This window comes from Gymnoscopelus microlampas (assembly GCF_963454915.1).
Source record: "Gymnoscopelus microlampas genome assembly, chromosome: 5".
NCBI lineage: Eukaryota > Metazoa > Chordata > Actinopteri > Myctophiformes > Myctophidae > Gymnoscopelus > Gymnoscopelus microlampas.
Genome location: NC_139942.1, coordinates 41,117,774 through 41,141,254, shown reverse-complemented (window position 1 = coordinate 41,141,254; position 23,481 = coordinate 41,117,774). Strand labels below are relative to the sequence as shown.

The window sequence follows — 23,481 nt, the reverse complement described above, 5'->3', positions numbered from 1 at the left end:
ATTTTTGTCTAGGCGTTAATAATGTACGCCTTGTGAGTGAGCTTGTAGATCGGCTATTTTCGGCGCACGACACCGTCGTACGGCGTCACGGTGACGTCCGTGAGACAGTGTTGCCATGTCCGTTTATTATAAGCGACTTTGGGCTTGTTTTTTTTAATTTGCTCGTTAAGTAGTTGTGGGTATCTGAAGTGTAGTTACTTATTTGGACTTGTTTCCAGATAAATAGATTAAAACCAGTGGTTCTCAAGGTCAATGTCAAGGCAAACCCCCCAAAATGAACCCCCAAATTAATATGTAATTTGTCCACCGACCCTCCCCAGAGACCCCATACAAGTTTGTGTTGTTAAAATATTCCAAATACTCCCATTTTCCCCCAAAGATTTTATTTGATAGTAGCAGATCTAAAAGCTCACAACGCGTCGCATCGCGGCTTGTTGTGAGCTCGTATGTTTAAAGTGCTCATGTGGTTTCTTTTGGGCTTGTTTTCCCTAGACTTGTTTTCTCTCACAGAATCTGGCAACACTCGAGAGGCTGCTCGAGCTGACTGACTGTCGTCGGGAGGAACGGAGTCGGACGAGAGGAAGAGGAAAATGGCGGACCTCGAAGACGTAACGCTGGACGGGAGACCGCTCCAGTCTCTTCGGGTGGCGGACCTCAAAGCCGCCCTGGAGGAGCGAGGGCTCCCGAAAAGTGGACAGAAAAATGCGCTCATCAAGAGACTCAAAGGGGTGAGTTCTGCTCCTGGCCTGTGTGTCCGCGGCGAGTTTTACCGACGCCGCGACGGACGGACTGGTTGCTCGACTCGATAGAAGGCCGACAAACTGCCTCCTGTTAGCAGTTAGCTACGTTAGCGCTAGTTAGCTAAAAGGTGTCCACCGTTATTCTTTACGCTGAACTTTACACGATGTTCCCGTCGTGTAACGTTGCATCAGCAGCACCGGAAACCGTGCGTTGAATTAACTCCAACCAAAGGATTTATTATTGGTGACAATGCTAACATGTAGCAGGCTAACTTGGCTAACGGTGTGTGTGTGTTTGAGTTGTGGCCTCAGTGGTTTTGGTTGTCTTGCTGCTGCCGTGTGTGTGTTGACGGTGGCTCTGCTGCTCCACGCATTGTTGATGGGGGAAGTTGGCCAAGTTGGGAATGGGAACTAGCTTGTTGGCTAGCACAGTAACTTGCAGTGACCATTTAAAGTTTAGTTATCGTGTATGCACTGCAGCCTTATTGATTGAACACATATGCCGTCAAGTATACATTATTATTGTTATTATTTTTACAATATTATGTGGCCTACGTAAAGTTAGAATCGCGTCGCTTAAGTTGTGTGTCTGGTGTAAATGTTTACATTGTGTTGTATCCGAGCTGGTGACTTGCTAAATATAGTATTTATTTACTATATTATTTTCAACACCTTGCATTTGTCCTCTTTCAGCAACCACCGTTTTTTTTATATGCATACATTATATAAAATGAGAATTGTGCTCAAATACATTCTCCGTCAATAAGACGGTCTTAAAACAACCATTAACCTTGACGTACATTTAACTATGGATTAAAAGGGTTGCTATGCAAATTATATTTGCCTGTCTGCACAAGGTTACAGGTCTGCAGTTAGACACAAAGTTACATTTTGTATAGCTCTCACCTGCCACAGGTATTTGTCAGTTATTTACATTGTGCTAACAAAGTTTAATATCTTGTGTCAATAACAGGCTCTCATGCTGGAGAACCTACAGAGAACGTCCACCCCTCATGTTGGACTGCAACCCAACTCTCAGGTAAGATGCCACTGTAAACATGATCTTGTGGCATTTTCTGTGACATCCTGGTGGCTTGTTTTCAGTGTTTTGTCTCTGCATTTTAGATTGGTGAGGAGATGAGTCAGAACAGCTTCATCAAGCAGTATCTGGCCAAACAACAGGAGCTCCTAAGACAGCGTCTGGAGAGAGAGGCCCGGGAAGCAGTTGACGATGATGTTGATGGTGAGATAGACTGAAAGTGTAAACCTCCTCCTAGTGATTGTGTTTTTGACACAACCACACAATGCCATCCATTGTAGATTATAGTTGTACTGTCTTTTGTGCAGACCAAGAGGACCATGCAGAAGTCAACAACAGCAACTCATGTCCTCCTCCAGCCCAGGTCAGATGTCTTAGTTAATCTTCTTAATGTTGATTATTCTTACTTTTGTATGTGCATGCCTTGACACATTGCATGCTTTTACAAACTGTTGCATGCTTGCATGATCTTATCCAAGATATCCACCTTTTTAGTTGCATGTGTCAACTCAATCTCGGCTCCCTTTTTCATCCTCATCAGGATGCTACGCCAGCGTTGGGTGACTCACATAAGCCATTCGCCCCCTCTGATGGAGAGGGGCTGGCTGGCCCAGCTAATGCGGGAGAAGGGAACAGAAGCATGTCTAGTCCCCACGCTTCTGCCCCAGGATCCATGACCATGCGCGTTGCTGGTGGTGAGCATAGACCGGAGAGGTTCCCCACATCTAGCCAAGGCCCGGCTGATAGTGATGAGGAGGAAAGTGACGAGGGCGAGGAGGATGGAGAGGATGACGACTGGGACAGCAACGCTAGGAGGAGGAACCTCGGAGAGCCGGCAAGAGGACCTGCGGCTAGAGAGAGGTCCGGAGACTCCCGTCAGCCTGCACAGCACCTCCCGCCCCTCTTGTCTCCGCAACTTCGTCAACCCACGCCCCCACCTTCCCCTCCCCCAGAGTTATCATTTCCCCTGCCTGACACACCCAAACAAAGCCCCCCTAGTCCAGACGTGCCCCCAGCAAGGCAGCGTGCATCCAGCACCTCCAGCTCTGGTTCCTCCAGCAGCGGCAGCCGCAGCAGCAGCCCAGAGCCACAGAGCCGAGCCGAGCGAAAACCTGGCCCGCTGACCCTTCTGGCTCGCAAAATGGAGTCTGAGGGGGCTTTCTCAGGAGTTGGGTGGCACAACCGCGATGGACAGGTAGAAAGGCAGGACAGCAATTCTGCTGCTGCAGTGTATCCTGGCAGGGGGCATCCCGAAGGCCTCATCTCTGCCATCACCCACACAGCCAACACTTCAACCAGCTTACAATTCCCCATGATTCCAGGCACCAACCAAGGCGTCATAGGTGCCCATGTTCCCCACAGTCAAGTACCTGTAAGCGTGCTCAGGACCACTGCAGAAGAGGAGCGGGAGCTTCAGTTAGAAAGAGAAAAGGCCCTTGAGCAAGAGAGACTTAGAGCCCTAGAACTGGAAAGACAAGAAAGACAGCGAATGCTGGAGCAAGAGCGAGCCATGGAAGAGGAGCGAGAAAGGGCCCTTGCACGGGAAACCGAGGAGAGAGAAAGGGCCTTGGAACAGGAGCGTGTGGAGAGAGAGAAAGCTCTGGAGCGAGAGAGGTTAGAGAGACAAAAAGCCTTGGAGAGAGAGCAGCGAGAGAGGGAGCTGGTTCTGGAACGGGAGAGGGAGCGAGCTCTGGCCAAAGAGCGAGAGGAGAGGGAGCGAGCTCTGGCCAAAGAGCGAGAGGAGAGAGAACAAGCTCTAGCAAGAGAGAGGGCCCTTGAGCTGGAGAGGCAGAGAGCCCTGGAACACGAGTGGGCCCTGCAGCGGGAAAGAGAGGAACGGGAAAAGGTTTTGCAGCGAGAAAGGGAAGAAAAGCAGAGGGCTCTGGAGCTAGAAAGAGCCAAGGCTTTAGAGCGGGAGAGGCTGGAGAGAGAGAAGGCTCTGGAGCAAGAAAGGCTGGAACGAGAAAGAGCCTTGGAGCGAGAGAGAGAGGAGAGGGAGAGGATGGAGAGAGAGAAGGCTCTGGAGCAAGAAAGGCTGGAAAGAGTGGAGAGAGAGAAGGCTGTGGAGAAAGAAAGGTTGGATAGAGAGAAGGCCCTGGAGCAGGAGAGGTTGGAGAGAGAGAAGGCCTTGGAGCAGCAGATGTTGGAGAGGGAGAGATTGGAGAGAGAGGCGGCCTTGGAGAAGGAGAGGTTGGAGAGGGTGAGATTGGAGAGGGAGAAGGCCTTGGAGAGGGAGAGATTGGAGAGAGAGAAGGCTTTGGAGCAGGAGAGGTTGGAGAGAGAGAAGGCCTTGGAGCAGGAAAGGGAGAGAATTGAGAGAAAGGCCTTGGAGCAGAAGAGGTTGGAGAGAGAGAAGGCCTTGGAGCAGGAGAGGTTTGAGAGAGAGAGAATAGAAAGAGAGAAGACCTTGGAGCAGGAGAGAATGGAAAGAGAGAAGGCCTTGGAGCAAGAGAGGCTGGAGAGGGAGAAAATAGAGAGAGAGAAGGCCCTGGAGCGAGAGAGGTTGGAGAGAGAGAGAATAGATCAAGAGAAGGCCTTGGCGCGAGACCGAATAGAGAGAGAGAAGGCCTTGGAGCAAGAAAGGATAGAGAGAGAGAAGGCCTTACAGAGAGAGAGGTTAGAGAGAGAGAAAGCCGAGCAGGAGAGGTTGGCACAAGAGAAGGAGGAGAAAGAGAAAGCTGAGAATGAGGGAGCTCTGGAACGGGAAAGGAAAGACAAGGAGAGAGCAGAAAAGGAGAGAAAAGAAAAGGCATTGGAGCAAGAGAGGCTAGAGAGGGAGCGAGCCTTGGAGAACGAGAAGGAGGAGAGGAGAAAAACTCTGGAGCGTGAGCGGTTGGAGAAGGAGAAGGCCTTAGAGCAGGAACAAGTTGCGCAGAGAGACCAGGAGGAGCGGGTGAGGGCCTTGGAGCTGGAGAAAGCTAAGCTGGCTGAGCGAGAGAGGGAAAGCCACCTCCCTCTGTCGAAGCGCGGTCGTGACCTCACCCCACTCCCCGCTGTGCCCCCTGGCCTCCTCACCGGGCCAGGTAGTAAGGCAGTGATGGAGGCAGGTGACCAGGAGGGCAGGGAGCCCCAAGTCCAAGCAGCCCGTAGAGACGGCCAGCCGGCAGAATCTGGGGCGACTGTGGCTCAAGCCACGCCTCTGCCCCAGTCCTCTTTCAAGAAATTCCGGTTCATAAGGGACACCCCACTTCAACCGCTGTCATCCCCAGCCAACCCCATGGTCATCAAGCGGCCGCGCACCTTCTCTGACAGCCCCCTGCCTCAGGCCTTACCCCTCACTCCCCCCACCAAAATTGCTGAGCGTGTACAGGAAGGGCCCCAGGCTTCTGCCGAACAAGGAGCTCCACAGGTGCGCGCTCAAGTAGGTATTTCCGGGACACATTGTGCTAGACCCGAGAAGGAAAGCTCTGTCGTTACTACACTGGTCCAGAGTCCCCAGGAAGAAAAGGCCACGAGCCTGGCTGCAGGTGCAACAGCTAAAGCAGATTCGAGGGAGGCAGAGCAACAGGAAACAAAAAAAGCAAAAGAGGTGGATGAAGGAACTGCCCCCTCAAGCCCGACCGGGGCTGCGCTGCAGAGAGGAAGAGATGAAAAGAAGCAAGAGAAACGAGGTAGACAAAGGTCCTCTTCAAGCAATTCATCCTCCTCTGACTCGGATTCTGGGTCTTCTTCATCTCGTACGTCTCGCTCATCCTCATCATCATCCCAAGACAAAAATAGCTCTGCCACCAGTAATAAAAGGGTGAGTTGTCCACACATAACGTATGTCTTTTTGACAGTTTTGACAGGCAAAGTGTGTTGTCAAAACAAATGTGTTTTATAGCAATATGTCAGGAGTTCCCTGTTGATGATTTAAAGTTCCTGACACCACTTGTATCCAAAGAAGACCCAATTATTATGCCAGTTATTCCCATTTAGCTTCCTAAATGGTGGTGCTAGTCCAAACAAGTAACCCAATCATGCTAGTTTACAGAAGTCAGTGTATTAAATGAGAGGGCATACATTTATAAATTGTCATTATTAATCAATTTCTTTAACACTCCATTTGATTAATCCATTTTTAATATGCTTTTGTATATGCACACATTAGAGCCCTCCTCTTTCTCACACACAGGCAGATAAAATGAAGAGCGATCCCTCACCTCAGGACAAGGGGAAGGTAGAGGCACAGGTTGAGGAGGCAACAGCAACTCCTCGTGCCTCGCTCCACAAAAGGGGGGTGTCTGTAGAAGAGGACATGACTGTTGAAGGTTGCCCCGGCAAGGTCAGTGCACTTAAATTCAATACACTTCAGTGGGCAGTCAAGCCTGTGCATTCATCATGGTTTGTGACCTTTCTTTAGAACTAGAGCTTTAATTAAAATTAGAATATCATGCTATGCAGAGACATTGTCATGGTGGGTTTGTACCTAACTGAGTGTGTTTACATGCACCCTCATTACTGGAAATAGTCAGGCCATGGCTATAATTCGAAGCACTGACTTTCATAGCGTTAGTGCGATTACAGCAATAACTTGGGTTCCTCTGCAAACCCATTTTGTCGCTTGTGAAAACTTCGCATTACCATTGAAGTTGTTACTTGATCCTTTGGCTATTTATTCATACGCGTACATAAAGAAACCCAATAGAAATTCAACAAAGTGTTTGCATGACCAACTAAATTGAAAGATTTGGCAATTACCCTCATTAAGTTTAATTTTGACGGCCTAGCGGACCGGGCACTTAAGTTCTAATGTAGCCTGACAGCGTGTGGTGGGTTCGAGTCCCGTTCCAGATTACCTTTTTGTGCGTGTCTCTCCTCGTCTCTCTCCCTCTTTCCTGTCCATCTTCACTGAAAACTATCAATAAAGGCAGAAAAATGTTCTCACTACCATGCTGACCTTTTTAAACCACCAGAAACCGTTCTTCGGAGTTCCTGCAGAAGAAAAGAAACAGGCAACAGACAGTGAAGCAGAAGGAGAAAAGAACCGAGACAAGCCAAGGTGTGGTTTTCACTGCTCTCGTGTTTATTATGAAACACGCTACCAAATAAAATTCAGGGGCTGGGCAGTGCCTGCAGTCACTTACTCTCATGCTTTTATAAGGTATTTTTTTAAATGTATAATCGGGAACGTATTTTAACCAATCTGTATGGTAGAGCATGTTAATATAATATAACAAGCAAATATAAAGAAAACAGATCTGCAGTGAGGAAGTGCAAGGAAGATGGAACAAAAGAACGGACATCTACAGTATGTCATTTCCTCTGCCCAGCAATTCCGGCTGGCAGATCTGAGGCAAACGAGCCGGGAGTTGATGGAATGCATTTGACTACCGTCAATGAGAGCCAGTGTATGAATACATTTCTGAATATTTTTTGTAAACTTTTTGGACAATAATCATTAAGGAAAATAAAAGAAGACATGACAGATCGTTGAGGTATCTAAAGAGCTCATAGTCTGCTTCTGACTGTGCAGTAATACTGTCATTTACAGCCTGCGAACCAATTCTCGTGCTACTGCCGAACCAGAAACGATAACTGGCTCTGTTTAGATGCCTCAATTAAATTATAGTGAGCCCGTTACGTTCCTTAGTTCTATCTTCCTTGGTTTGAAGTGGTCTCCCTACGTTTGCATTGAGAAATGTCAACCCGGCCTGGTGTCGGGTAGGACACTGAGGTGTTGCGAATGTTAGTAAAGTTGCTTGAAGCCGACAGTGTGCACTATATGTGCCACCATCTTTATTGTAGTTTGGATATTGTTGCAATTACCTCTCCATCTGGGGAGTGAGACCACAGACATAAAACTAGCTTTAAATACATATTTATATCTTATGTATAAATTCATTAGAAGTCTGCATTGATAGATATGACTAGCCGTGGCGTCTATGTGAGGGTCGGTCTGTGTGTCTCAGTGTGTGATCTGATCAGGCTGAAACATTTGGAGACATGTCAGTGATATGTCACAGGATTTCCACATGAAGTTGAGATCCACACCCTGGACAGTTAATTAATTTTATTCAAACCTGAGGGTGGCCCATCATGTGACCAAACTGTGAGAAATAACAGTCAACGTATGTGATTACTACTAAAAATAAAACCTGACCAGGTAGCATGTTATATATGGAATCGAACACTAGAAAATCCATGGATGTTCTATAGCCTGATGATTTCAAAAGACAAGCATAGCATTGTATCTGGTCCCATTGTTATTTTTAGCCAAGTGTGCGAGATGTGTTACAGGACATCTGGATTATGGCGCAAGTTCCGCAGTCGACGAAAGCACGAAGTTGGCATTAACCCATTAAGACCTGAGGCGATTCTTTAAAAAAATCTAAATCCTAACAGTCTTTGAAAAAGAAAATATATATACATATATATTTTAAGATTTTTCAAAAATAGCAGATCTATATCTGCTGTTTTTGAATAGCCAAATAAATCTAAAGTGACACAGATGCGTTCCAAGTCTTAATGGGTTAAACACATGCTGTTCACTCGGCAGGGATTAAAGCATGCATTCCCTGAGACATAGACATGACTGAAGGCAGTAAACAGTTATTTGTTTGATTTTTTTTTGCAGTGTATAAGAGTAACAGTTGTTTATATTATCCTGACTTTTAATATAGCAGCTGTGATATTGCAGTCAGTGATATAGTGACACTGTACTAGTTCTTTAGTGATGTGCATTTGGTACACAGTAAGAAAGGTACATTATAAGTATATTTGTCAACTGTGAAACCACCTTTGGTTGTGCCACAACACTTGTGGCACATTTATACTATAGTACACTGAGTTTAATTAAGTTTTTGTGTATGAAGAACTGATTTATATGTACAAGAAATTATATTAATCCATGAATGCAGTATGAGAATATCAGGTGTTGGATTTCCCATCAGGCAATTTATAAGACTGCCTTGTAGCCAGCGTGGTTGTGAGGATGCGCGTCCTTTCTTTTTTTTTTATACCTCATATTTCTCATTCGCAGCAACATGGCTGTGCAGCCTGGATGACTTTAATGGGTCGATAACAGGATTTTGTTGCATCCAGAGGCGCATAATAACCAAGGTTATTACACTCGGTAGCTTTACGTTGTCCATTCCAGGTTTGGTTGACAACCGATGCAGACAGGAATGCTTTCAGAGAGGACTAGAATTTAATGAGAGGGGGAGGTAGGAGGAGAACGGTAGCGCGTCTCGCGACGCAAAGGCTTTTTCCCCCCTTGTATAGTAGAAGCCAGCTGATTTCGCTTTAGCTTTACGTCTGACTCTAATGGAGTGAATTGATGTATTCTGGATTTCTATAGCGCGATGTGGGGGGGGGGGGGCATCCATTCATCCGCCCGTCAGGTTGTGTGCTCACGGTGTCCTTTTGAATGAGTCGAAGCATGGACCTGCAGCCCCTGTGCATTTCTCATTTCCTGTCATGCTTAATGTTTTGTACCTCGCCGTACGATGGTGTCTCGCTCAACGCATTGTGAGCTGTTAGATTAGATAGCTATAGTATTTTTGGCATTTGACACCGTTGTGCGATGGAAGTATAAATCAGGCTGGGAAAACAAGTACAAGACTTGCATGGCAAAATCTTAAGTAATGTTTTTAGGGGGCCCAAGCTCCTGTTAGTCTCATTAAAGATTTTTATCTGCAAGTCTAGTCTAGCAGTGTTGCAGTGGATCTTTTTATTTATGTAATTGAAACTAAATTATGTATTTGTTTCCCCCTTCCCATCCCATTCCAAATGCCCACATACCTGCCCCCTCCTCTCTACTATTCAGGGAGGTGAGGGAGACTGCCATGACAGAGCCTGAAAGGGTTCCAGAGACCAGCGACGAGGTAAGGCAACTGAAGTCTCAGGTTTGCAGGTTTGTTAAAGTGTCTGGCTGAGGACTGAGATGCACCAAACGATTCAATACTTATTTTCTTATTTTCATTCACAGCTCTAGTTGAAACTGAGTTAGATAGTGTGGCTTTTTTTTAGTTTAATTATACACTAGACTTTAAAGTATTTAGTACTTCTGGTCTAATAAATGAAACCGACTTAACTATCTTAACGGAACGACTAGTCTGACAGTTTTTTTAACATGTCAATTACTTTTCTTAATGAGCCCCTTTGACAATCTTAGACTGTATGTTTATGTAGATTTTGATTTGGCTGTCTCTTTTTTAAAAACCTGTGCTGGCACTGCCTTATGGCAGGAAGCAGCATTCTCTTATTGTGGCTGATGTTTAAAACCCAATTGATTGCTTTGTTATAAAGGTGCTCATGCCTCTTCCATTGCCCCTAATGGTACCTGCATACTACTTCTGCCACTACTACTGGTGTACCTGTTCCACTGTCCCCAAGACACCTGGGTTGACCACAGATAGGCCCCTGAGTCTGCACTGCAAAGGGACAACCCTGGCAACAAAGGCCATGTTGTCACGGAGATGGCTCGCTGAAGCTACTGATTGGACTAAAAGCTTGAGCGAAGGCTTCGGCTAGTTTATGAGGGCCACTTGTTTCTCCGGGCAAAAAACACTACCACACTTTTTAAGAGGTGGATGGAGAAGAGATGAGCAAGTCCACACATGACCACCAAAGACTCTCCTGAAACCCTATTGACAATTCTATTGGTGGGTTTTAGGTGGCACAGCATATGGACATTATCCACCCCACAACAAAGTTACAGAAGAGTGTGTGTTTATTGGACCTTTTGCTGATCTGTCTGGACTGTGAGAGGCTTTTGAAAGGACACTTGGGATTGTTTTATTTGTCACTGTCAATCGCCCCTAGCCTTGGCCTGGGCTTTGCCAAATGTTATTTTGGATACAGAGGGGACTTGTCAATTGGGTCCCTTTCTACCAGTAGATTTTTACTACTTGTGAACATTATGACCTTCCTGACCACCAAATGAAACTGGACACTGATACAGAAATTCCTGGATTTCTTTGTGAAGTAACTGCTGGAAAACCTTTTAACATCGCCGTTTAATTGGACTTGACAACACGAAAAATCACAAAGAAGCATAAGCTTCTACTGAAAGGACTAAAAGCCTAAGATCCGTGGACTTGCAAGCCCCCATCCAAAGAACTATTGACCCCATCCTGCCAGCCAACCAGCTATCAGATTTCCACCCAAACATCTCGGCAACCTTTGATTGGACCCTTGTTGCCTAGAATACAGTACATGCAGTCGTGATTGGGCCATATCCAACCCAGTAAGGATCAGGTGTCAGTGGTATCAGGGAATAAGTAGTCTTTTTCTCAATGTTATTTCTCACTCCGAATTATTAGAAAATGCCTAGTTTTCAGTCAGACCCTCCCTGTTGCTTATGTATGCTGGGGGGGAAATTATGGGGAGGAGGGGTTATTTATGGCTACTGCAGTTTTGATCAAAAGTGATTGTAAACAATCCTCTTTTTAAAAATCTTGACATACCGTAAGACTGCAATTTATTTGAACGTAATCCCAGTCTTTATGTGTATTTGGGCATGATTTAAAAATTGATTTCTATTTATTTTAGCTCTATGGAATTTAAACTGCAGTATTGCCATGCGATTATTTTGTGTTTGATAGACTGCAGTGCCAACCCATTGTGCCTCCATTGATCACATTCAAACATATTTGAAGTCCACATACCAAATAAATGACAAAGTCATACTAGCAGGAACTGTACAATATGGGTATGCGCAGTCAACAGGCTTGAGTTGGAAAGCAATTGCGGCTAGCAGTTTCTATCATTCACTCCCTGTTCCTACTCTTCTTCCTCTCTCTGTTGTCCTACCTGCCCTCCAACCTGCCAATGACCCTTATGTCTCCATCCATAGTGTCCGCCTCTCACCTACCCTCTGTACCTCGGGGCTTGTTCTTATCTCCATCTGTTTCAGACTCCCAAGGCCTTCACAGCCCGTAGGATCTCCCTTAGCAGTGAGTACACCTTCCTACCCGCCCCTACCCCGCTACCTCCTTGTTGCACTGCCCTCCCTTCTTTTTTTATATACGGTATTAATGTATTTACATCGTACCTGTTAGGGTTTAATGTCGTCATTGATAAAACATTTCAGGATTTGTAACTGCAACCTGCACAGATGCATGTTCTGTAGAGGCTACAATAGATGAGACGGTAAATAGGTTTGTGTTATGGTCGCTACCACAGTACATGAATTTGTGTGCGCATGCATGGCTGTTTGTGGTGTTTGTTCCTGTACCTGATGGATTCAAACCCCTTCTCCCCACAACAGGCAGCAAGGCATCTCCAGGCACAGGCAACGCCGAGGGCGAGCAGGATTCTGGGGCCGCAGCTGGTCGCAAGAGGAGGTGGGGAGCCAGCACAGCTGTCACTGCCAAGAAACCTTCCATTAGCATCACCACAGATTCACTCAAGGTATTGTACACGCATTCACAGTTGGGTCACTCTGTGCATGTCATCTACATTAACATATTGAGTGCCATAAACGGTCCGGACCGTTTTTGAGAATCCATGCGTCATGGGCCATAAACGGTCCGGACCGTTTTTGGCCCATTTTTTTTAATACGTGGGGCCCACGTGGGGCGCTCTAACGAAACTTTGGGATCATCCAAGGAGTCTCTGAGAAGGAGAGGCCGGATGTGGATCCATGTCAAAAAATCCTTCCGGTCGGCCGCTCCAATGTTAACTCCTTGACTAAAAGCTTAATATCTCCATTTATTTTTATTTTTTATTTGATATTTTCACATACAGGTCAATAACAAAGGCATACAAAAACAGTGAATGTATGTTACCCCTCCCACCCCCCCAAAGTCCCGCTCCGAAAGAGCCACAACCCTGGTATCTTATTGTACCATTAACACAAAGGACTATATCTCCATTTCTTTTTAACGTGGTGGAAGTGAGCCGTTTTCGATCGGCGATCACTCTGCAATGGAGGATCGCGTTAGAAATATTAATCGTTCCAGGCGTTAGTCGGGACCCTCCGCCGTCTCGCACGCACGCTTTGTTTACATGCACTTCCGCGTCGGGGCTTCTACAGCACGAAACGTATCAACGTAAGTGGATGGAAGATATGCTGGCACTGAACGTACCCTATTTTAATAAACCTCTGGCACACGATGTGTTAACAACCACATGAAACTTGGCGTCCCTATTCTGGGGATGTCATAAAAGGCGAACCTTTGTTGAAAATAGGAGATCTACAAGCTCACAACACGTTGCATTGTGAGCTTGTAGATTTGTAGTAGAGGGGGGAGAAGGGAGGGGGCCCAATAGAGGACCCTGGGGGACCCTTGTCAGCTAAGTATATAGGTTTTGGCATAAACTAGTAACTTGTGTTAACTGTTGTTCCTCTATATGAGGTTGAATGTGTCTCACTTGCACCCTTTTCCTCACAGCAGTGGGTTGGTTCATTCTACCACCATGACATTTGATAATCTTTGGGTCTTTCCTTATTCACAGTCTCTGATCCCAGACATCCGGTCGTGTCAAGGCCAAGAGGCAGTGGTGGACTTGCACCCAGAGGAGGCCGTCCTCTCTGGGACTGAAGACGACGAGCGGGAGCGCCCTGATCAGGACCTCCAGATCCGACGAACAGTCACACAGGTTAGTTCTCCAACGGGTCAGTTTCTTATGCCTGATTTTATATGTGGTTGTGCAGTGTCGGGCACCGGGAATTGCCCTTCTACAAGCTAATCGATATATTATTAAAACACCCAAACAAATATATTGTGATGTCAAAATATTTTGCCACAGCAGTGCGGTCTTTATAACCCCAATCATTATCAGCATTCGTACTATTGAAAGCCAATCAAAATATTCATTATCGCTCAAGGGTCAAAGAGTACAGTACAATTTGAAATGAAAACCTTTTAATCCTTTCTATCTCTGAAGGTGGTGCCGCCCGAGAACCAGGAGAATGGGCAGAAGGAGACAAAGAGGAGCAGACGGGAGGACTTGGAGGAGGAGGATCCAAAGGGACAGCGTGAAAGAAGGAGGACAATGACCCAGGAGGAGAAAACGGACAGCTCATTTACTGGTGCCACGGAAATGGAGTCGCCGTCCCACGTTAGCCATGACATGGAGATGAATACTGGTAAGGAGTCCAATTCCAGGCAGTCTAAAAGATAAGAAGGCTACTTTAGATGTGACATTTTGGCTGCTTTGTGCACAAACCTCCCGTAAGCAGTCTTGTGCATCATGGGTTTAAAGCATCAACACACACACTCCTGCAAAAAAAGTCCCGCAGACTTGTTTCCATTGTGGTCCTGTGTATTCAATCAGCATAAAAGAATAACACAATAATACATGTCACCCTTTCCTCTTGTCAGTTGATGTCACATCTAAGCATATTTGATTAATGTTATTTACATATTTGTAAACGTATCTTCTGAAATGCTAACAGAGAAACGTCCTCTTTCCTCCTAAACCTCAGTGACCCCTAGCGACACCCTCATCCGTCGGTCCATCAGTCAGCAGAAGTCGGGCGTGTCTGTCACAATCGACGACCCCGTCCGCACGGCCCGGCAGCCCTCACCGGCCCGCGGCAAAGTCTCCAGCATTGTTCACGTCTCAAATCTGGTGAGAGGAGCCCTTAATAATCTGATTAACACATAGCAAGTACAGATTCTCTTCAGTACAGTTTTATCTAGGAAGAACAGTGTCCCAGTTATACAACTTAATGGGTAGAAGTGTGGTACCAATCTGGACAGTGGTTAAGATTTCAGTTCCCACTAGGGGACTTAACTAAAACATGCATTTATGGTGTCCACCGAATGGATGTATTCATTAGTGCTGCATCACAGTCCTCATCGGTTGATCTAATTAAATATGTATTTGCTACTATTGTTTGTCATTGTTTTGATTTGGAATGTTACAACTGCATACACTCAATTATTTTCTTCCGAAATAATGCGCTAATCAGTTCATTTTGTCAAATTTGTGAATTCAACAAATTTCTTTTGCAAAATATTGAGTATTGAATTAGATAAATCATATCAAAAGTGAATTGTGGTGAAAGTAGTGATTTCATGATGCATTGTGTTGAAGTGAATGTGAAGTCAGAGATGTACACCCCTGCAATGTATCAAGTATATCAAATTAAAACATTTAAAATCTAGACAATATTTTGAACTCCTAGGATAAAGGAAGGTTTAAAGGAACATTACACAGCAAGGGAGGAGTCGGACAAAAAAATCTGGATTTTAAATGTTTCTGTTTGATACATTACAGGGCAATACAGAGTAACAGCGCTATGAGCTTTGCTTGTAGCATTTGATAGTAAGATGGTGTGTGTCTTTCTTTGTGTTGATCAGGTCAGGCCATTCACTCTTGGCCAGCTTAAGGAGCTGCTGGGTAGAACAGGCAGCCTGCTGGAGGACGGCTTCTGGATCGATAAGATCAAATCACACTGTTTTGTTACTGTAAGTTAACAAAGGCACATGGCAATGTACTGCAACCACATGAACCCTAGTTGCAAATATAAAAGCTGAAGTTGTAAGTGAGGGAATACAAGTAAAGCAGGTATTTTTGTAATGCATCTCTGTTCCTCTCATATAGTACTCCAGTGCAGAGGAGGCAGTGGCTACCCGGGCAGCTCTCCATGGGGTCAAGTGGCCCCAGAGCAATCCCAAAGTACTTAACGTCGACTTCTGCCAGCAAGACGAGGTGAGGCCTTGCAAAACAGCAAACCATTTCCTGATAGTTACCAGTAAGGTATTTCACTCATATGCTTCCCATATCAAGCCTGCTATTAACCTGAACCATGTCGCCATCTGGTAGCTGGACTTCCACAAAGGCCTGGGCACAGCCGACAGACCCGGAGCCGAAGACCACGCTTCTGGGCCCGGTAGAGGCCGAGCGTCCGGCCTGCCACCCCTCCTGCCTGAGCGAGACCAGTGGGCTGAGCGTGAGCGCGAGATGGAGCGCCGCAAAAAGGCCGGTGCGGAACGTGAGTGGGACCGCGATAAGGTCAGAGAGTTTGGAAAACCCGGAGAGGAGAAGGAGGGACCGAGGCGCTCGCGCTCCAGAGAGAGGCGACGCAAGGAGAGAGGCGAGGGCAAAGAAAAGAAGGCCGACAAGAAGGGTGAGAGATGAAGATGCATGATATTTTGGCAATTTGTAAGGCAATTACGTTTTTGGCTTATCTAGAGTTACTGAACTACATTGAGTAACTGGTCTCTATTTTGGGTACATTTTTAGTATTAAGTTTTGTACTAAAAATAAAACCGTTTGAAGCCTCTGGAAACTTGGCTTAAAATATATCAAAGTTGAGTGTCTCATTAAGCATCCACAGAAATCTAAGTGAAACGTTCATAATTATTAGAAAACTGTTTTACTGTTTAGGCCATTTCTCAAGACTGTAGTCGTGACCGATCATTGACATAACAGTCACAAGCAGCAATGGCCCCTTCCAGGACATTTTCATTGTGAAACTAGGATTTTGTGGCCTTGCGTAATTAATGTCCCAACTCACACCCATCAGGAAAGTTTACAAAACTTAAATCACTATATTTTGATTGAAACAAATTTCTAATACTTTTTAGGTGTTTGCTGTTATGTACATAAGTCCCTAAGTTTCATAGCTGCTATTGTGGATTTGGGTTTCCACGGTATTTAAAATTAGCAGGCTAGCCAGGGGTTCAATGACTTGCTCAAGTACAATTCGAGAGGAAAATTAATGGCTGTTGGGAGAATGTCTAGAGCGTAATATTGACATTCAAAATGATGACTCTGGACTGGGAGTCACAATGCTGTGAACACTAACCTACATTATGTATAAATTAAGCATACAGTAGGTCTAGGCTATAATAACATGCCCTAAAAAGGGGATACCAGGTTTAACAGCATGTACCCTAGCATCCCTATTCTGGGCATGTTATAATGAGCAAACATTCAGTAAAAACAGCAGATCTACGAGCTGAGATTGTAGATCGGCTGTTTTTGGTAAAGAGATTTGTTGAAGAGGGGAAAAGTGATGGGGCCGCAGGCAATACAGTATATAGGGTATATGTGGTAAATCTTTGTGTCTTTTGTTTTGGCAGAGAAAGCAGCTGAGGAGCCCCCGGCTAAGCTGCTCGATGATCTGTTCAGGAAAACCAAAGCAGCTCCTTGTATATACTGGCTCCCTCTCACAGACGAACAGGTGAGATGATAAATTAAGTATTAAATACAGTTAATTTAATGTTGTCTTTAAAAATAGTTTCTTGATGCGACTTTTCTCCTATTTTTCATTAACACATTGACTGCCAATCGCGTAGATCTACACAAACCTATTTAAAGCCGCAGCGTGCCAGTCGCGTAGATCTACGCCAACTGTTTACAAATTTAAATCCCATGTTAAATCGAAAAAGTGCACTTTCCGGATTTTTTTTTATACCCCTTCCGGTTCCGGGGGCCGACCGGAAACGAAATAAAATTGGTTCAGTTTTTTTCGCTCGCATCCGTTTCCTGTCTAGGAATCAACTTTGAAGTCGATTATCTCCTTTGTGGTTTTTCTCTCCGCATCCACCGGTCTAACGTTATAGGCTGTAACTTCAAAATGGAGGCACGGATGACTCGCTTTTTTCACTGCTCGCTTCACACGGATCCCGTGTTTGTGTCGAACCAAATGAACGCGATTTTTTACCGGATTTAGCGGGGTCTATGGCAACATGAAGAAAACAAAAAAACAACAATAGAAGCTTGGCACTGGTGAGTACATTATGAGATTAACCTCTGGCGTTCAATGTGTTAATGTTTATTTCACTGCTTGATTAGATCTTATGTTTAATTCTAACTGGTATTAAAATTGGAGAACTGACGCAGTGAATATGCAATGGAGAAATTGTGCTGAAGCAACCAATTCTCTTAAAACCTGAAATTGAAATGACCTAAGACATGGAGTCATCCTACTCAATCTATGTTTGTTCATTTTGATGCAGCTCAAAACTCGTACTCGTGCATTTTGATCATGAAGATAGACCTTTATTGATCCCATGAGTGAAATTCAGTTGTCATAGCAGCACTGCAGTAGGAAACACAGGACAGAGAAAAATGGCCTGTGAATCCTCACACTCAACATTCACTTTCTGTTTCAGTTCGACCAGAGGGAAGCTGCCAGAGCGGAGCGCATGAAAGAGCGTGAGAAACGACGGAAGGAGGAAGAAGATGAGTTGGAGAAGAAGAAGGAGGAACAGCGCAAGGAGAGGATGAAGGCCAGCAGTGGGGCAGCCGGAGACAAAGCTGAGGTAGAAAAGGACAAGGACAGGGAGAGAGAAAGAGAAAGAGACAGGGACAGAGATAGGGATCGCGGCAGTGGCAGGGATAGGGACAGGGAGAACGACAAGCGCAGGGATGGTTTCCGTCGGCCGGCAGGCGGTGGTGGTGGTGGTGGTGGCGGCGGCGGCGGTGGTGTTGGTGGCGGCGGCGGCGGTGGCGGCAGCAGTGCCCGGCGTTCCCGCAGCCGCAGTGACCCGCGAGACAGGCGGCGCTAAAGCTCCCCAATCCTAACCGGATGGAACTGTCCTTACAAACCGCCACCCTGCCCCCACCTGCTACCCACCCGTCACTACATGTACTTTGTTAACAACTTAAGACCCTATGGAGGACCAACTGATGTAGTCGCCATCTTTCGAGACTGTCACCCCTTTTTTAAAGCACACATACACACCTATACAAACACATACACAGAGACATTCATATGCTTATTAGGGGACCACAGCCTTCTAGCATCGTTAGTTCCCAGTGTGCCGTATGTATGTCTCGCTCCTGTCGGGGTTCGGTATTCTTTCTCATTTGCCTTGTTGTTTTTTCTTGTATGTTTTTATTTAGTCTTGACAGGACAGCAGTATGGCATGTGTGGTCATTCTGATTTCATTTGATAAAAAAAGAAAATCCTCGCCCCCTTATGTGTGCCCCCCACCCCAAAATAAGTCCTAGGTGCTGATCACAACTTCCAGTGGCGTGTTGCCACCTTCACTGTTTTTTAACAGCTTTGCGATATCAGTGAGGAGTCCATTCGTTGCTGCATGCAGTTCACAGGCTTTAAACTTCAGCCCTGCTCAAGAGAGCCGTCCTGGCCCTCCTACGCAAAGGCTCCACTGGAGGTGATTGTGGCCTTTGTGCTACGAGATTTGGGTCTGTAGATGGGGCGGCTTTGGGTTATATTTCGGACAGGGGTGGGTCATCTACCAAGTAATACAGTGTTCCTCTGTCCTACTGTTTAAAGTTTTATGGGATGAGATGAGATTATACTGTGTGGGAGGTAATCCATGAATTTTAGACCTGCCACAGGTTGCTATGATGTCGTTTATATCTTATTTGATTTCTTCCTCCATGCTTTTATTACTACTTCTGCGATTCTCTTTCCCTTGTAGCAACAGTACAGGCCCAAGAGGGGAGTATGCATTATTCTCACCAATGGTTTTAAATTTGTTTTTTTTAATCATGATTTTATCATTTTTTAGTATAAATGCTTACATTGTTCTTTTTTATTTTGTTTTTTGTTTTCAGTACGCCTGTAAGTGGTGAATGTATAAATAATAAAAATTCAAGTTTGAAATTATTGAAAGTTTTTTTCCTTCAATACTTTATTTAAAAAAAATAATCGGAATCAGAATATAATTGGCTACACATCATAAAGGTGCTACACTATCATTCTTGGGAAGAGCTTTTTGTTTAATTAGTACTATCTGCATATGAAAACACCTAGACTAGATCTTTATTCCCACTATTGTGGGAGAGTCATCTACACGTGGGCAAGTGAAGCAGCCCACAGTGTCTAGCATTGTTTAGCAATGAGATCCTGCTTTCCATCAATAATGGTTCTTATCTTGCATATTGCTAATTTCAAACCTAATCTAGTTGAATGGCATAAATGGCCACCTGCAATATCTCTTGAAGTCCACAAGGTGTCAGAAACACAGCACTGAAGCTCAAGTTAATCATGACATTTGAATTGAGTGAGGAGGGCTGTCTGCTTGGTTTGCATTATGTTAGAAGTAAGAACAATTGTGGCCTCTTGGCAGTCAAGACGGGATGCATATTGGTTTACCCCTTACAGCAACTTGCTTTGTCCAGTAGACTTGATTAAGCATGGGAAGTTTTCATTAAAGTTTTATCTCCTGATCCTTTTGTACTTTCCCCTAGTCCCACTGACAAAGGTTTGACCTCTCCACTTTTCTGTCTATACCGACCCCACCCTTCCTCTACTGTACATCTTGCTCTTCTGTCTCACTCTTTCACCCTCTCTTCCCCCGTGCAGGATCTCACACTCCATCTCTCCAGTCTTAGACTCTTGACGTTCATCCTGCAGAGCTCAGCAGTGCTCCTATGTAATTACAGCCCCATGGTCGCTGAGCAGAACATTTTTGTGCCCTGATGCAACTCCCCCTAGCTGTGTGTGTGCGGCCGGACTGGGTCAGACCCAGTGAATCGCCCTGGTACCTCTTTACCAACCTTGGAGAGGCTGTCAAGTTAGAACCACTGGTTGTAATGAGGATGTGTGGAGAATTATTCTTGTTCTGCCTTTGATCAAATGCAAATGTAGCACTTGGAGGTTATCTCATTCTACGGCCACCTTATCAAGGAAGAGAGAAATGTGTACGTCTGTCTTTGTGTGCATTGTATGGAGGTGGAGTCTGAACGCAGCAAGCTGAACTGTAGGAAAGTATGTTTCAATGCAGGGTGAGTGTGTCTGTTTCTAAACAAGCAAGACAATGTGGTCACGTTTCCTCATCCTCCCTCTGAGCAGGTGAAATACATTAACCCGGGTCAAGTAGAGTTCTCTCTCCAGAGCCAACCACTTTAACCGTGGTGTGTCTATATTGGGTAAGCATGTCAAAAAGACATTTTCAGAGTAGTCAATTATTTATACACCTTTTTTTTCTCCCAATTTAATCATGCCAATTAATCCGACCCCACACATTTATGCGTTTTGCCACTGCTATTGTACGCAATTGGCTCACCTGGCTGCCACTGAAGAGCCTCCACCAGAAGGACGTAGTCGTGCCTCCTTCCAACACCCCCATTGACAGGCGCTGCCCCGGCTATAGGAGTGACAGCGCAGTGATAAAGATTAACCTCCCCACCTGGCTTCTCTCCCCCGAACACGGCCAGTTGTTTGTTGTGTAGACGCTCTGCAAGCTGTATGCGCCACAGTGGATTCGAACACCTAGACTCTGGGCCTGGGAATGTCATAAAATCTACAGACACATTGTGAGCTTGTAGATGGGCTATTTTTTAAATGGCCTCAAGTAGTTAAAGAAAAAAATCCCATGGCAGGACCCTGGGCAGCTCAACCCCAGTGGGTTACAGGAGTTGGCTCAGATCCCTGAAAAAATCCTCTAGTCTGGTGGGAAACACCTGAAAGAAAGCTATGTTTCTACAGTTGTGGGTCTTATAGGACCACAGCAGACCACCTAGGTCTTGGGTAAATCTCAGGTCGCGGGGTGCAGGCCTCCTGAGGTCTCCTCACACAGCCACTCAGCTGAGCAAGGCCCGTCTTGCTGATGTTGATGAGTGGGCAGTAAAAACAAATGTTTTTTGGCTTTGTAAGCATCAGCCTCCCCCTCGTCCGGTCCTCCTCCCTCCCTCTCTCCACTCTCTCCGTGTCTCCCCCACCCCATCCCAACCCCCTCCTTCTCTCAGCGAAACCACATGGGTCTTTGTGTCCAGTTTTCATAGCAACACGGCTCACCAAGCTCCACTTTCAAAAGCTACCTCTGATGTGGCCTTTCTGAACTCTGCCTCCATGTCTCGCTCTCATTGCTTTGGACTCTGCCTGTGTTGTCTGTATCTTATTTTATTTAGTCATGGTTTCCCTCACTCTCCCTCACTATCTGTCTCATTCTGTCTCTCGCCATCACTCTCTCATACACACACACTTTCTTATCCTTTATTCTTTGATAGGAAGCAGGCCCATGTCATGGAAGCAATCATGAGCAGACGGCGAGATTTGCCGGATGATGAAAGTCGGCGGTATCATGTCAGTCGATCACCCGTCTTTCCTCGATATGCACCCCCACCCACCCCCTTCCTTTTTGTCTTTCCCTCACTCTCTTGCTCCTCCTCCACTTTGCGATGACATGTACGTACTTATGGAAACCAGATGTGGCCCTGTTGCATTTTGGAGGCAGTGGGAGAGAGACACGAAACCAAACATGAGATTTTATTATAGTTCATTATATGAAGTGGCAGGTTTGGGGGGGGGGGGGGGGGGGGGGGTCTGTCTTGTGGTCCAAAGACTCAAAGACTGTTACATATTCAACTGCCAACTGCCAGATGGGACATGCCTGCTATCCTGACCAGGCCCCGATCAAAGCAGGGGGGTTTCCTTGCGGATGTGCCTAGGTCAGAGCGAGGGTGGCTGGGATTGAATCTAAGTAGAGAGGGGGGGGGGGCTGAATCAGCAACTCCTGCTAGGGAAGTCTTTTCCTGCTTGGGTTTGAGAAACATTGCCATATGAGACATGGCAGGGAGGTGAAAAGTTGCTAATGAGGTTGAAATGTTGATTGTTCAACTTCCTCGCACCTGTATTTCACCCTCCACAATGCCTTAGCTATTAAAAAAAAGGACAACTCCCACTGTACCGCACCCAGTTCAAAATGCAGATGGTGTGGCAAACAGTGCATATTATGCAGCTTTAAACCGATAGCTATATGCAGATTCAGCACTGTGGGGGGAGAGCAAAACCACACGGCTAAGAAAACAGCGAAAGATCAGAAATCAAACAGTTGGTAAAACACAGGGGGACATCAGAGGAAAGAGACAGAGATTAGCACATCTGGGGCGCATGCGTGCACAATCCGCACATGCATGCACTTTTTTGTTCTCTCCTTTTCTCCATATCTGTATTTCTCAATTGTACACACAACTGACGTGGAATAGATTTTTGTGTGTGTTTTTTATTTGTTTTTCCCCTGTCAAGATAAATGGAGCACTAACATTTTGGCAGATGAATTGACAAATTAATAATTGATATTATTGCGTTTAATCCTCTCCCTACAGTGTCTGTTATTCTCTCCGTGTGTGTGTGCGTGTGTGTGTGTGTGTGTGTGTGTGTGTGTGTGTGTGTGTGTGTGTGTGTGTGTGTGTGTGTGTGTGTGTGTGTGTGTGTGTGTGTGTGTGTGTGTGTGTGTGTGTGTGTGTGTGTGTGTGTGTGTGTGTGTGTGTGTGTGTGTGCGTGCGTGCGTGCGTGCGTGCGTGCGTCAGTCAAATTTGTCCAAGGTTTCAGCCTGATCCAAGCCCCATTGACGTCCATTATAAATTAAAGTTAAATATTAAAAAAAGAAATACACAAAAACGTGAAATAATGCGTCGAGGTAAAGTTGGCCTACTGGCAGTGTGTACAAGAAATGTGGCGCTAATCGATCCAACTGTTTGCAAGATTAACTTCAGACAAACACAGACTGACCCTCTTATAGGCGGTTAGCCTCCTGTAGAGCCATGCTGTAAAAATGATTGAATCATCTCTTTGGCTCGTAAAGCAATAATAATATGACGTCTGGTGCGGCTATTACCGTTTGTGACACAATGGGCCAGAATACGATTTCCTGATCCACAGTCTGCCATTCATTAGTTGGAAGCCCACACACTCACTAAAGAAAGGCCACAGGAAGTGTCCAGCATAGAGATAGTGAGAGAGGAGGGACTTTCCACATGCCAGCAAATTGTGGTTGGATAGAATGCAACTGAGAGAGAGACAGAGAAAAGCTGTGCTGGCTGGATTTGTAAGATATTTGTCTATGTTGAATTGATGCATTGATTTATCATGGGCGGATGGATAGGCCTGCAAGCATGGAA

The 23,481-nt window shown here is 45.6% G+C and overlaps 1 protein-coding gene across 3 annotated transcripts; it reads left to right on the top strand.

Annotated features, from left to right (window-relative positions):
* Positions 1–566: 566 nt before the first annotated feature.
* On the top strand, positions 567–19,243 carry acin1a (apoptotic chromatin condensation inducer 1a). 3 transcript variants are annotated; one of them, XM_084057429.1, is made up of 19 exons: positions 567–728; positions 1,714–1,779; positions 1,866–1,983; positions 2,088–2,143; positions 2,321–3,921; positions 4,012–5,521; positions 5,894–6,043; positions 6,675–6,760; positions 9,527–9,584; positions 11,618–11,657; positions 11,972–12,114; positions 13,162–13,305; positions 13,594–13,795; positions 14,135–14,280; positions 15,015–15,122; positions 15,259–15,366; positions 15,481–15,784; positions 16,743–16,843; positions 17,778–19,243. In XM_084057429.1, exons 1-19 carry the CDS (start codon positions 591–593, stop codon positions 18,171–18,173), a joined length of 5,475 nt encoding a protein of 1,824 aa, XP_083913555.1. In that variant the 5' UTR covers positions 567–590; the 3' UTR covers positions 18,174–19,243. The 3 variants fall into 3 exon arrangements, with proteins under 3 accessions (XP_083913555.1, XP_083913556.1, XP_083913554.1); XM_084057430.1 differs by having other exon boundaries at positions 2,321–4,152; positions 4,363–5,521; XM_084057428.1 differs by having other exon boundaries at positions 2,321–5,521.
* The last annotated feature ends 4,238 nt before the right edge of the window (positions 19,244–23,481 follow it).

Excerpts from the sequence above, each read along its gene's own strand:
- acin1a (XM_084057428.1), top strand. The coding sequence starts at position 591 with ATGGCGGACCTCGAAGACGTAACGCTGGACGGGAGACCGCTCCAGTCT. Across the intron at positions 5,522-5,893 it reads CTGCCACCAGTAATAAAAGG|GCAGATAAAATGAAGAGCGA; the intron begins GTGAGTTGTCCA and ends TCTCACACACAG. Across the intron at positions 9,585-11,617 it reads TTCCAGAGACCAGCGACGAG|ACTCCCAAGGCCTTCACAGC; the intron begins GTAAGGCAACTG and ends CATCTGTTTCAG.